The sequence below is a fragment of the Psittacula echo genome (genome assembly GCF_963264785.1).
Source record: "Psittacula echo genome assembly, chromosome: 14".
Classification (NCBI taxonomy): domain Eukaryota; kingdom Metazoa; phylum Chordata; class Aves; order Psittaciformes; family Psittacidae; genus Psittacula; species Psittacula echo.
In genome coordinates, this window is record NC_137750.1 from 12,573,652 (window position 1) to 12,587,949 (window position 14,298).

Consider the following 14,298-nt stretch of genomic DNA (forward strand, 5'->3'; position numbering starts at 1 on the left):
AGAGGACTTGAAAGCAGCAGGCAGAGAGATGGGGGGAAATCATTATTACTGAGGGATCAGTGGGCAGCAGAGCTGCTCCCAGCAGAGGCCAACACCCCCCGACCCTGCCCCACACAGTCTGGTCTTTGCTAATGAGCCAGAAAAGTTATGAAGTCATTTTTAAAGGCTGCCCTAACATCACCAGCAGCGCTGAGGGTCTGGGATTAGAGCAAGGCAGAGACTATGAGTGACACAGGACTTGATTAATTATAATTACAGGAAGAGGCAAGTTACGCAGTGCGCAGTGAATGGCTTGGCACGATGGACTCCTTTGGACATGCACTGTAATGATCATAAGCACGCGCTTCCAGGAACCGGGAATATAGGTCACACTTCAGGGCCTGTTTGCCCAGAACATGGGGAGCCCAGAAGGACCCAGGAGTCCTGGTCATAAATAAGACACGAAGTGATGCTCCAGCACAGGGAGCTGGCGTCACTCCAGTGGGGGAGGAAACGAGCACAGCCAAAGGGAGTACTGCAGTACTTGGCAGCAGATAGGACATTGCTTGCACCCCTTTGCTGACTTACAGGTAAACAGAAAAGCAGAAGGGGTTGAAAGAACAGATAAAAGGAAATCTGAATTTGACAGGCCCCCAAATTCATTTCATTTCTTCCATTCACAAGAGGATTCGGGAGTGATGTAACTGCAGCCTACAAATGCCAGGATGAGGAGGACAGATCAAAATGACATTCAAAAATGACTTCTGCTCACTGCTGCTCTGGCCTCACTGTCAGCATCCCAAATTGCCCTGAACACGGCTCAGATCTTTATGGTCACCATGGTATCTGGTCTAGATTTAAATAAAGTTGATAACAATATCTCCACACTTGCTTCTGACAATGCAGAATAGATTACGCCCATAGGTTTTGAGGACTGCATGCATCAAAGCAAGGCAATGCTGACTGATTACACAAAGGAGTCTTTCCTCATAGCGAGCAGCGTAGAGTGCCTAATCCTCTCCAGCTCAGGCAAGGACAACTGGCAAGATGCACTGCTTCTCTGATGAATCTTTATATATGTAAGACCTAACATGACTTGATTAACATCTTCCTACTGCAGCAAGAGGCTCAGGAAGACTGACTAGCTTGGATCCTACCTCTAACGTTGAACGCTGGAAAGGAGGAAAGGCCTCCAAGCCTCCAGCAGCATCAGCAGCTCTCTCTTACCCAGATGCCCAGGTAGGTCAGTAGATCATACAGAGGCTGAAGAGCAAGCTCATGGTTAACAGGTCACTTACCAGCCCATCTGCTGGAGACAGCATCTCTGCTAAGCCCATGTAAACATCTTTCCAGTGCGTGGTAGATCCTGTCCTCTGTGCACGTGGTGTGCTGCATTTTAATTCATCTCCTACAGAGAAAGAAGGAAGAAAGTTAGCACACCAGGTCCCTGGTTAAGTGCAAGGAAGAGAGCACTACAACACTCCTACTGCAGTGAAGACAAGATGCTCCTGGTGAAGCACCATCCCGGTACTGCCTCCTGCCAACCCCAAAGCCAACCATGCACCCAAGTCTGCTAGGCTGTCATCTTCCCCTCTGCTTCCCTAATGCATCCCAAACCATGGCAAAGAAAAGGAGGTGCACACATCCACAACCCCATCATGAGAGGCTGTGCGGCCAAGGCACCCTCTGCTGACCTGCTGCAGGCACATCTGCCTTCTCACAATTTCCATCTGTGGAAGATATCAAGTCTTGCTCACGTGTGTGTGGCAAGGAGGTAACTGTGGGTTAGCCTCCATCGAAGATAACACAGCAAGAGATTACAGCTGCAACACCTTGCAATGGGCTGGATGGGAAACACACAACAGTCCAGGCTGGAAGGGATCTCAAAAGATCATGTAGTCCAGTGTGGGAAAAGTGACAGCAGACCCAAACTCCTTCTTACATGAGCCACAGATCACCCTCGGCAGCTCTAGTGTCCAGTGGCGATGGTCACAAACCCACTCTCAAGTGCCAACCTTGTGAGAGCCAGGAAAGCCTCAAGCTTTCAACAGTCACCTTGCTGCCAGACAGCCAACATAAAGAAAAGGTCCATGTGTCCCTGCAGCAATGCAGGAAAATACAGAGGGGGCCTCAGCCCCAACATCCCAGGTCATTGTGAAACTGCGGATTGCATGCCTGGCTGCACCCCTTTCACAACACAGCCCTGGACATCTCGTCTCTCCACCACAGCTCAGGGTGCAACCTAAACTTTGGGGTAGCAGAGACTGTGCTCGTGGCAGGATGACTTTATCCTATTCAATTGATACGTGTCTGAGACACCATGAAAATAAAAGCGACTTGTCCAAAGGCTTACCTACCAGAACTGCCCCAACCATGAGCAATCAGAGAGGTGCCCAGGCAGAGACCCCCTCTTCCCTTGCAGTGGCACCCTGGCATCCAGAGGGACCCTGGGGCAGGCATCTCTCTCCTCTCCCGAAGCACAGAGATGGCTCCGTCCCAGAGACTTTGTCTCTGGTTTAGAGGCAACACAAATGCACAAAAATAATCCAGGAACAAGAAATAAAGTCTGCCAATACTACAAAAACTCCCTGCCAAGGAGGCCTTTGCTTTCATCCCGGACAGCACATTCCTGTATCTAAGCCACACACTCGCGTAGATCCCAAAGTACTCAGATCTCTGCTTATTTGATCAGTGTTTGACACTCAGCACTCAGTGCTGGCTGTGCCCATCACAGCTCCCCACTCCAGCCAGGCAGGAGCAAAAGCCACTGTGATCTCAGCAGAGGTTGCCCCTGCTCGGTGCACTCAGCGTGGCCGTCTCCACTCACATGAAATCCTGGCAATTCCACCAAAGGGCTCAGTAAACCCATACCCGGCTGCTGGGGCTCCCTGGGAGCCAAGGGAGCAGCGAGGCTCCAGCCCTGCCACTGGAGAGCAGTCACCAAAGAGGTGAAAGCAAACGCACAACAAGCAACCACTGACCTGCCAGATGCAAGCGCTCTCCTTTACCCCAAACAGTCTCATGGGCTCCCGCCTCGTGTCCCACCACCACAGGCTGTTATTATGGTCTTCACCAAGTTCTATCCATCCGCAGTGTGTGCGCGAGGAACACCCAAGAAACGCTCTGCCACGGTCCTGAGGACTGAATGAGCGGGGAATCGGCACATCAGCACCTTAGTCATGACTTGTGGCAAGAGGAAAGCAGTGACTAAGAGCACGGTGTGACTCACAAGCAGCCTTTACAACACCCAGCTCACAAAAATACACCTCCCTGCACGTCAGCTTGTTTCAGGTCCTTGGAGGGGAACATGCTCCTCACACCACACCAGCCCAGTCCTCCCTTCCTGATGCCTCTCAGATCCCAGCACAGAAAATCAACGGAATTTAAGGACAAAATATTCAATATTTCAGGAAGAAGATACCACCATAACTTTCAAACCACAAAACACAGTCTTCGGGTTGGTTGGGTTTTTTTTCATGGTGTGCTATGGACCACACATGAAGTTAAACCTCTCCTCCCAAGGCAGTGATTATGGAAGCATTTTCTCATGGGAAAGGACTCTGTTTGTCCACCACAACCAAGGAGCAGGAACTTTGCAACCTCTTCTACTGTTTATTCCCCAAACTCTCCCTTCCTTCCCACCCACACTGAGCAAAATGTGGCAGGGGATACTTCTGAAGGACATAATCAGACTTTCCAAAGAGCTCCATTAAGCACCTCAGGAACATCAAGACAGACAAGTGTTGAGGTCAAGGTTCTTAATGAGTGCTTTGCAATGGTTTATGATGGTGTTGAGCAGCTCTTTGAATCTGTCCCTCCATCATCTCCCTCCTGCTGGACACCCAGTAGCAGAAGTGCTGAACCAAGAGCAAAACCAGAGGTTTTGGGATCTGGTGGAAGGGAGGCTCCGTGCAGTGAACTGCCTGTGGTCATGTTTCACAACAGGCCAGGGTGAACGCTGCGAGCGGTCGTGTTGTGGCATCCTTTGGGGACACCCTCATCATCAAGGCTGGCTGCTGCTCTGCACATTTCCAAGCAGAACAACGTGCTGCAAAAGATGTGGGTTTCCCTGCCTCCCTCCCAGATGTCAACAACAACTCAAATAGAGCACAACCACCACCCAGGGAAGAGAGAAGGGGTTTGATGGACCAACTGAGACAAGACAGCAAGGAGGGTAACAAGAGACCTTCCAACACTGGATCATCACAGCTCTCCTGACAGGCAATGCAACACAGAGCCTTCACATCTGTACAGCCCCACTGTGAAGCACCTACAGATGTTGTTCCTAGGAGGCAGGAACAGAGAAGACCCTGCAGCACTTGAGGGGAACATCCTCAGGCAGCATCTGAGTATCACCCTTGGACAAGGCATTAACCACCCCTCTTTAGAGGTGCGTACGTACTGTGTACAGAAAAGTGTGGCAGAATTGACTGCCACTCCTGCTCTGCACAGGCTTGGTAGGAGCTGAGCAAAGCAAGAAGGGATTTATCTCACCACACCTCACTTATGTGTTGAACCCCAGCCTTACAAAATCGAGCTACGGGACTTCAATCCCTGGCTGTTTTCTAAGAAGAGATTGGCTTCCCTTCTGCAGTAACTCTGCCCCTTAAAAGCAACACTCAAACACCATGCAAACCATACAGTCATCATTTAAGGGGCAGGGAAGCCAATGTGTGGAAAAGTTAAGCAGTTTTTCCACTTGTCCTGATTTGAGGCACAAGGTTTGCAAAAATCTCTGTTTTCAAAGAGTATGAAAAAACCCCACCACCACCAAAAAAGGATCTTTTCTTACTGGGCTGTGAAGCCCAATGCTACAGGAATCCCTCAGGGTGTCACAACTCCATGACAGGGGCTTTCTACTCAGCTGAGACAGAACGTGGTGTCCCCGCTTGCCTTCACAGCCCTGGGACCTTTGCTCTTCACAGCTTTGCTCCTGCTCAGTATCACAGCAAAGGAGAACACTTCAACTCCTTCATGCCCAGGATGACGCTGCCCCAGGAGCAGAAGGTCCCTCTGCACACAGCAGCCAATTCAAGGAGATGACTGAGGCCATTAGCAGTTCCAACATGGTCAGGACAGGGCACGTGAGAAGCCAAATTGAGGGTCACACTGGCTTTTCTGCAAGGAGAAGCACTTTTCTTGTATTAAAGTCCTGATGTCCTAGCTTCAACATCCAAAGTACTGCATTGATCCGCGGTGGAGTCCAGGACAACCACCATTAGATTGCGACAGAGGGAAAGAGCTCAAAGATCAAGATTTTCCCTTCCATGATAGCAAACCCAGCAGGATCTCTCTGAGACACCCACATGCAGGAAAGGACCTGGCTGAAAGTCCTTTACCTTCTCTGAAGGGACCTTGCCTTGGACCTTGGTGCAAGGCACCACTCCACCAGCACCAGAGAAAGCCTCCGGGTACCTGCACAGCGGGATAACACCTTTTCCTGCCCTGATTGTTCTGAGACTGATGGCTGAGCATTCCATGCAGGAAACAGGAGAGGAAAAACAAGCCCCTTCACCCACAGGATCAGCTCATGGATACGCTGCCCAGGTTTGCTGACAGCCACTATGGGTGGAGGGACAATGACTGCCTCGTGGAGATGCTAACTCATGGATTAGTGTGAGGAGGTGGCTGAGCACTTGGCTCACTGCTAGGGTAGAGCTTAGGGCACTGGGAAGAAAAGGGCAAGAAGCCTGATAAGGCTAAAGAAAAAAGGAGCTTGGGCTGATGCTGCAATAGAAGGAAAACCACTTCATTGGGAACTAAAGCAAATTGATCCTACCCAGAGCTTTTTTTCAGGGCAAGATCCTCATACGAGCACCACAGCAAGGTCATCATCTCCCTTGAGGAACACTTCAGCTTTCTGCCTCCTCCACTGCATCCTCAAAATGGTCCGTGGGCAACAGACAGGACAGGAGCTTTGGGAGATGCATCCCCATTGCAGTGGAGGAGATGGATATGCGGCTGCACCGTGAATGGTACCTGCTGCTCCTCCAATGAAAGTGCCTGCTTTTCTTGTATTACAGAAGAAATCTTGGGGTTTAACTAAGCTTAGCTTGCAAGATTTTACTGCCCCTACACCCATACAGGAGCCAAAGATAGAAACTCAAAGCTGAGAGATGGAGCAGCTGGAGGAAGCCTTTGTAGAAATCAGGGCAATGAGCAGAGGAACCTGCAATTTTTAAGATTCAAGCTTCAGCCTTTGTGTGTTTACTACTTGAGTGCTCTGCAAAGAGCAGGGAGATGAAAGTGATAAGATGCTCGTTCAAACCACACAAAGGCGGTGTATCAAAAGATCCAGGAGGTGACTGGTTTGACAAACATCCTTTCAGGGTGCTCACGAAGGACAGCGGCACCATCCAACCAGCCCGGCGCCACACAACTGCCTTATAGGGCCTTGGGTTCCTGTTCCACTAAGCAAGGATGGAAGTTGCTCTTACCCCGAGCACTAAGAGCACATCACATCATGGCAGGGACCATGAGAGACCTTCACTCCCTGGACTGCAAAACCTCTGCTCCAGGGAGTCTCAACTCCCTGAACCAACAGAGCAACAAGCAGCAGAGCAGCAACATGGAGAATCCCTTCAAAAAGCCATCTGGCAAAAACCAGACCAAGCTCTTACCGAACCCTGTCCATGGAAGAACTGACCATAACCAACCACCAATGTGGGCATGGAGGGCAAACATAAGACAAATCAGCTCTTACATCTCTGCGAATCCACCCATACACCTACTGACCCACCCAAGCCATGTTGGCTTGCAGGGATCATCACCACACCACTGCCGTGTAGTGGTACAGGCTTGAGAGCAAGGGATAGGAGTAAAAATTTGTCATTGGGTTGAATTTCTTGAGAAGCCAGTCATAGCAGCATCTGGGCACCCTGTGGGACTGCCCCATTCTCTCATCTATAAAGCAAGGAGCCAAATTACTTGGAACAGGAGAGATTAGAAACGTGAACCACAGCAAGATCCTCATGACGTTATCTGCTGTTACTCACATAGCAAAATAAAACCAGCAGGCAAACAAAACTGGGGAAGAAGATGCAATCCCCCTCTGCTATCTTCCCACTATCCTTAAGGGGTGGAGAGAGGAAAGGAAGAGAACACCAGAAATTAAGCACCTTCTTTCAGGACAGAAAGGAGAATCTGAAACAAAAACCTGTTAATTTAATGCTGTAAGCACCAAGCCCAGGTCAATCACCTCGTACCATCTAGCTTGACAGTGCGCACAGGAGAGGCAGAAGAGAACATGGATGTCTCATTCATGCTCTACTCCAAGGTGGGTCATGAAGACCTCAGTGATGGGTCTCTGAGCAAGACATATCCAAACAGCAGAATTTAGGTGGTAAACATCACCTAAATATTGTTGAGGAGGGGCAGCAGGACAGGATCATCCAGCATAGGGTGGAAAGGCAGGCTAAGGGGTGGAAAAACACAACTGGGGCAAATGATGTGAATATTTGTTGCCATCAGGGTACCAATGAATGATTCAGAACAGAAACAGCTCCAAGGAGCAGTGCAGACTCAGGAGTTCGGTTGAGAGGACCCACAATGCCAGTATGCAGAATGCACATGCCAAGGAGTCATGCAGACAGAAAGGCACTGATTGGCACACTTGTGATAAAGACACCCAGACCAAGGTGGCTTTTCAGAAGATCAAAACCCCCAAAAGGTTGATTGGTTTGAACAAGCAACACAGGAAAGCATTTGGCCTCTTGGACACACAGGGCTGTCTGGGCAGTTCAGCAATCCCATCACTATGCAAAACTGCAGCCAGGAATGAGCTGTGCTGCTCGTCACTGACAAATACCACATTCAAGGTACCCAGGATGCATCTCTGCTGGGAAGGATGGGTTTGTCTGCTTCAAGATCCCACCAGCAACAGATGCAACCCACTTCCTCAACTGCTCTGGAAGACCAGCCCCCTACTCTGGGAGAGCTGGAGCAGCACACACAGAAAGTCTTAATGTAACGGATGAGCAACAAGCCATCATATGAACCAGTAACCTTAAAATTGCTGTGGGATTCACACATAATGAAGGATTCTCAGTGAACTGCAGTATTTGGAAGTGAAATAGGAAAGAGGTTTCAGCAGTAATTTCATCTTAAAGTAGAAGATGAAACTCATGGCACAAGAAAACTAGCTTCTGGAATAAAAACAGCATCTGTGCCTACAGGATAACCACACTAAGGGGCATGACTTTACTACAGGAATGGCACAGGTCATCCCTATATGCTAACAGTAGGAAATTAAGATCTGACTTAAGCAAGCTGCTCTAGTAGAAGATGTCCCTGCCCATGGCAGGGGTTGGAACTGGAGGAGCTTTAAGGTCCCTTCCAACCCAAACTATTCTGTGGTTTCCTAGCAGTAAATACTGCCTCGGGAAAAGAAGAGGTACCAGCCTGGCAGGTCCCTTGAGGTAAAGAACTTCAGGGCACAGCAGCACTATAGGACTTGAGTACCCCTCCAGTGATGTTGTCTTGCTGAACTACAAAGTGTCATTTACATCAGAAAATGTGAGAACTGGAAAGCTTACTAAGACTCAGAGATCGCTCCTTGTTCTCACTGTGTCTGAGAACCGGGCTGAATAAGAGACTCCCACCACAGAGCAGGGAAAACACCTAACGTGCAAAAGCAGTTTCAGAGTCCTTTTAACATCAAACAGCACCTACAAAGGTAACACAAATGGGGCAAAGCAGCACCCAGGTTTCTGTCCAGGTTCGGCTGCCTGCTCCCCCCGGGTGCCAGCCAGGCTATCCCACAGCAGGTACAGCGGGGCTGAGGGGGCCCATAGGGCTCTTTGCAGCAGGGCAGGCAGGGGGGCTCAGCCCAGCCCAAGAAATCAAAACACAAGCTGTGATTCATCTCATCAAACTGCCAACAGCTGAACTCAGACACCTCTTTGTCAACAGCTTACCTGGGGCTGCTCAGCTTGCACCGAGGGGTATGGAGGATGGTCACCTGTGTCCTGCCAGTCTTGCCTGTCCCTCGCCACTGAATGCAGCATGATGAGAATCACAGAATGGTTTGGGTTGGAAGAGACTTCAGGTCCTTCACTAGAGCAGCTTGCTCCAAGCCCCTGTGTCCAACCTGGCCTTGAACACTGCCAGGGATGGGGCAGCCACAGCTTCTCTGGGCACCCTGGGCCAGCGCCTCAGCACCCTCACAGGGAAGAGCTTCTGCCTAAGAGCTCCTCTCAGTCTCCCCTCTGGCAGGTTAAAGCCATTCCCCTTGGCCTGTCCCTGCAGGCCCTTGTCTAAAGCCCTGATCAAGTGGAGCAAGCTGGTCCAGTGGAAGGTGTCTCTGCCCATGGCAGGGATTGGAACTGGATGAGCTTTAAGGTCCCTCCCAACTCAAACCATTCTGTGATTCTATGACGCTCCTAACACGGGGCAGGATTGAGTTTTTACTGCTCAGCATGACTTTCCCAGCCTGGCACATGGATTCTCTGCTCCCAGGGCATGGACAAAGGCACCAGAGGGGGCAACGCACTGAGCTGCGAGGCTGTGCTGCAAGACCTGGGGGAGGGTGAGAAGGGGAGCAAGGAACCGAACAACCACCAAGCTCCACACATGACATTGCTGCGGCAGCGCTCAGCATCACGTAGCCCCGAGTGACACCACCAAAAACAGCACTGCGATCCTCGTGCATAGAAAGCAGAGCTGCTGCGGTCACAGGAAGCCAGTTACCCAGAGTGCGGGTCTGCAGCAGTTCTTTGAGAGCCACAGGAAGAGGAGAGGCTTCTGGAGTGGCTGGGGATAAACAGCTTGAGCCTTCAGTGAAGTAGGGCAAGTGGGTTTGGGCTGTAGATCCCACAGCAAGGGCACTTTTCAGAGGTAATCACAAAACCAGCTCCCCCCGGTACAGCTTTGCTCTGTTGAGCCAGCAGTAAGTACCTCAGCTCGGCGGATCAGAAGATAAAGCCAACAGGAAGCTGAGAAATGCCTAAGACAGGTCAGCTCCACACAAACACCTCCATCCAAGCTCCTTATGTTGCAGCAAATGGGAATTATTTAACGTGATTTCCCAAATTTCACCCCCAAGATTACCTGCATTAGCAGCCTGAGCTCAAGGCTAACACTTATGGGATGAAGACACTGCAAACTCCAAACCAATAAAACAAAGAGGTGCAAACACCAGCTCCAAATTGCAACCTCTCCTTGCTTCAGAGACTCAGAGACAGAGGTTCCAAAGAAAGAAATTAAGAAATGACAAATACCAGAAGCAGTGTCCTGATGCTGCACCCCTCCACTGTCTTTAGCTCAGGGATCTGCTATCCTTGAGCTGATGAAGTCTCAGATCTGTTTTACAGCATCGGGACTTGCACCACTCACTGGCAGGCAGCTAGAAGCAAGCCCTTGTGCTTCAGGCATCAGGACCAGGTATCAGGATACAGCTTTGCCATGTCCCACATGCAGGTCAGCACATGGGGTGGCCTTAGGACCAGTCCAGTGATAATGGAGATGCTGCTTGAGGGTCATGTTTTCAGAAGGGCATGCAACGAAAACAACAGATTAACTGGGAGTAGCAGCGAAAACTGGGTGCAAAGAAACTTAGCAAAAAGAGCAAAATAATTGGAGAAACAAATCCCTCGGGGAATTGGACTGGATTTCAGCAAAATGCATCTGCTCAGAGGGTGCACAAGGGGAGGAGTGACCCTCTCTCTGAGCCTCGAGGACTCAGACCAAAACCTTTCACCTCCTCATTTCGAAACAGTGTTCGCACTCATCTGACTGTGACTGAAAAAGTAAAAATCAAGCCAGAAAAAAAAAAAATGAAACTTCTCATTTCTGATCAAATGAGACATTTTCCACGCACCCCAGCGTTCAGGTTCACGGTGCAATGAGCAAGACCCCACCAAGCCAGCTGTCCCTGGGACCAGCATCACACCAGTTTTCAATGAAACTGGCTGAGAAAACTGGTACCCAGGCAGGTTCCTGCCACCAAGGGTGCTTCCACACCGGTTCACCCATCACCACACCTGAGGCAGCTGTAACCCTGAGCACTAACAGCACTTGAGAGCTCACCAGCCATTGCCTCTCAGTTCTTCACCCCTGTGGAAACGCTTGTGGCTTTCTCGGAGCTGTGACATTAACCCCACAGCACAGGCATGCTGGGGCATCTTGGCTGCGCATGCTTGGAGAAGGAGGAGACCCAGGTGCTCAACCCACCTCCTGACAAGGGGTTTTATGAATGGAGAAGCTTTTCAATGGTTTCCCAGCTGGTTTCCCTGCTGGGAGGAGCCGACTGGCAGAGCTGGGCTCCCTGGAGCTGACTCTCCAGATGGCTGAGGGCAGGAAGGAGCTCAGCGCCAGCAGCATTGTTTATCTGATGGTTCCTGTTCTCAGTTTTGTCTCTGTTTTCTTCCTTTGTTCTAAAGTGGTGTTGCAATGGCAATACCTGCTCTGAATGACCTGGGGATTGCTCTGAAGGAAGAACCAGCCCAATGCTTCACACCATTGAATTTTCTTATCTAATAAAAAACCAGAGGCTCCAAACCCAAAGCAAACCGTGATCGATTAACCCCTCCACCCTTTGGTTTTAAGCTGAAGTGGAGCAGAGGTTAACACCCCTGGTATGAAGGCACACCCTGTGCATGTACAATACCCTCACATCTCGGGATGTTAGCAGAGATATGTTTGCTGGGACGAAGCAGGTCTGCCACCAGCTCTCCACTCTGGAATACCAGTTCAAGTAATGATGGGATCATCACCAGCATCTGTTTGCGGGTGGGGAGCTGATGAGCAAACTAATCCAAGAGTGTCCTCATTGCAAAAGGTAACTACAGAGGTGTTGCTGGAGCTGACACAGGGACTGCTGCCAATGGGACCGAAATCCTCCTATGGTCCCACCAGACAAAGTTTCCTCTGAGTCTCAAATGCGAGGCGGATGTGACTGGGTTTCATCAGAAGGATGCTGCTAACGAAGACCTTGTGGTCATACCCTTCATGGCCTCATCACCAGGGTCCTTCTCTCACCAATACAGAGGGACAAACAGTGGCTGAAGAGCCACTGTGGCTCACAGCAGCTTCGGGATCTGATGCTCCTTGGGTTTGGGCCCCAACAGGCCAGGTAAAGTCCTTTAGTCCTCGGATGCAGCAGCACCACAAAGGACATGGGACGCTGACCCCATGGGAGCACTGACACCCTTGAGCCACATCCCCCCTGCAGGGGGGAACAGGAGTGTTTTGGGCTGGGCTGGTGTGGGGCTGAGGGTGACAGCACCCTGTGACAGCAGCTACTGGAAGCATGAGCCTGCCCAGCCCCAGGCCACAGGCACAGGCAAGTTACAGCCCAGCTGCAGCCCACAGACACAGTCCTGCAGCTCACCGAGGAACACCAGGCTACGACAAGCTGTGCTTTCAGCAAACCACAACTGAGCCCCCAGAACCATCGCTGGCACAATCGTCCTCCTCTTCATGCCTGGCACTGAAGATGCTGACCTTGGTTTTAAGCCTGTGGGTCCCTCGCTTCCATCCTGCACCCTCACAATAGGTGTGCCAGCCTCACACTTCTCCATTCCCATAGTCCTTTCCTCCATTCCCAACTCGGTGCCCAGCAATACTCGTAGTCATGCTCACCACAGCCACGTCCTGGAGCAGCTGCAGGTCAGGGTGATGCATTAGAGCCCTGTGAGAGGCACATGGCTTTAACCTGCCAGAGGGGAGACTGAGATGAGCTCTTAGGCAGAAGCTCTTCCCTGTGAGGGTGCTGAGGCGCTGGCCCAGGGTGCCCAGAGAAGCTGTGGCTGCCCCATCCCTGGCAGTGTTCAAGGCCAGGTTGGACACAGGGGCTTGGAGCAAGCTGCTCCAGTGGAAGGTGTCCCTGCCCGTGGCAGGGGTTGGAACTGGGTCCCAACTTTAAGGTCCCTTCCAATGAAAGGCCCTTCTATGGAAACAGCCCCAATGCTTGCATAGCTGTTAGACATTAAAAATTGTAGTTTCCAGGCTGTGTTTAAAAACCATGTGACAGCCCGTAAGGCTGAAACCTTGATTCCCAAAGCCCAGATTAGCACCAGCTCCCCCCAAAAGCTGTGACCTTTGGGAATTATTCACCCCCCCATTCTCTCTGTGCCACATTTGGACATTATTTAACACCTTTTATCCTCAAATCACCCTCCTGAGAAAGAAAACTGCACTATTCCCATGCAGTGATGGGGAACGGAGGCGGATGGGGAAAGGCAAAGTGACTTTACGCAGGTCACCCAGGAAGACGGGGCCAGGCCAGTGTCCCAACAGCCCCTTGAACCCAGAGCATTTCACCCTCAGAGCTGCTGTAAAATCCAGTCCCACATTTATTCTGTGCTTTTCCACCCTTTCCATTTCACCCACAACACTCACAGCTCAGTCACACCTGAGCTCAGCCGGTCACTGGGGATCTGCGCTGGTTCTGAGGGTGCCTTTGGGAGAAGTCAGCAAAGTGAGGCCGTTCTGCTCCACTCACACACAGCCTTAGGATGCTCCGAGCACATCCATGGGCTTCCCACCCCAGCACCCCCAGCGGGCAGCTCCTATCCCCCTCCTCTCCTGCCTCCAGGGAGCTCTCAAGTTGTTTCTCTGCTTTTAACTTCAAAATGTGAATTCGGCATCGCTGTGAGGTTATTCTGACAGTTCAAGCCTGTGTCCCACATCTGCCGCCCCCAGGAGGGATCAAAGACCTGGAGAGCTGGTGGGCACAGCTCCCTGGGAAGCTCACCTCCCTCTGGGAATACACTCTGCTCTCCACATTCAATGGGGAGGTGCAAGGACCCGTCTCATTAGTGAGCCTGACCCCTCTGCCTTTAGCTGAATGAGGCGACAATTTGCTTCTAGCAGCGGTGGGTCCCCGGCAGATAAACAGCTGCCACTCTCTGGGAGGGCAGCTCTCAAGTGGGTTAAGTGTGAATTGCTTCAGGTCTCAGCTTTCTGACATCTCACAGCTACTTCTGCTCTCCTCCCCCAGCTCTTTGCCTACAAAACTCCCTCCAGTAACTGCTGTAGGTCTGCCCTGTGACCGTAATTACAGATCACCAGAGTGTTTGGCTCTTTTTATCAGCCAAGGCATAACTCAGCCCAATTTGAATCATAGAATCAGCGGGGTTGGAAAAGACCTGGATGATTCAAGTCCAACCATCCCCCAGCCCTGCCAAGGCCACCACTAACCCATGGCACTGAGGCCTCGTCTCCACAGGGTGTGAACACTTGCAGGGACGGTGCCTGCAGCCCTGCCCTGGGCAGCCTGTTCCAATGCCTGAGCACCCTCTGGGGCAGGAATTGTTCCCCAGCTCCATCTAAACCTGCCCTGGAGCAGCTTGAGGCCGGTTCCTCTCGTCCCATCCCTTG

The 14,298-nt window shown here is 51.1% G+C and overlaps 1 protein-coding gene across 1 annotated transcript in view; it reads right to left on the bottom strand.

Annotated features, from left to right (window-relative positions):
• Positions 1-14,298, bottom strand: part of PIK3R5 (phosphoinositide-3-kinase regulatory subunit 5) — a gene marked incomplete at its 3' end in the record, with an annotated part of 56,538 nt that overhangs the window by 24,147 nt on the left and 18,093 nt on the right. Inside the window, exon 2 of the mRNA XM_080629396.1 lies at positions 1,278-1,387. Within this exon, the coding sequence (XP_080485522.1) occupies positions 1,278-1,374 (97 nt within the window). The 5' untranslated portion in view covers positions 1,375-1,387. The remainder of the gene's footprint in view (positions 1-1,277; positions 1,388-14,298) is intronic.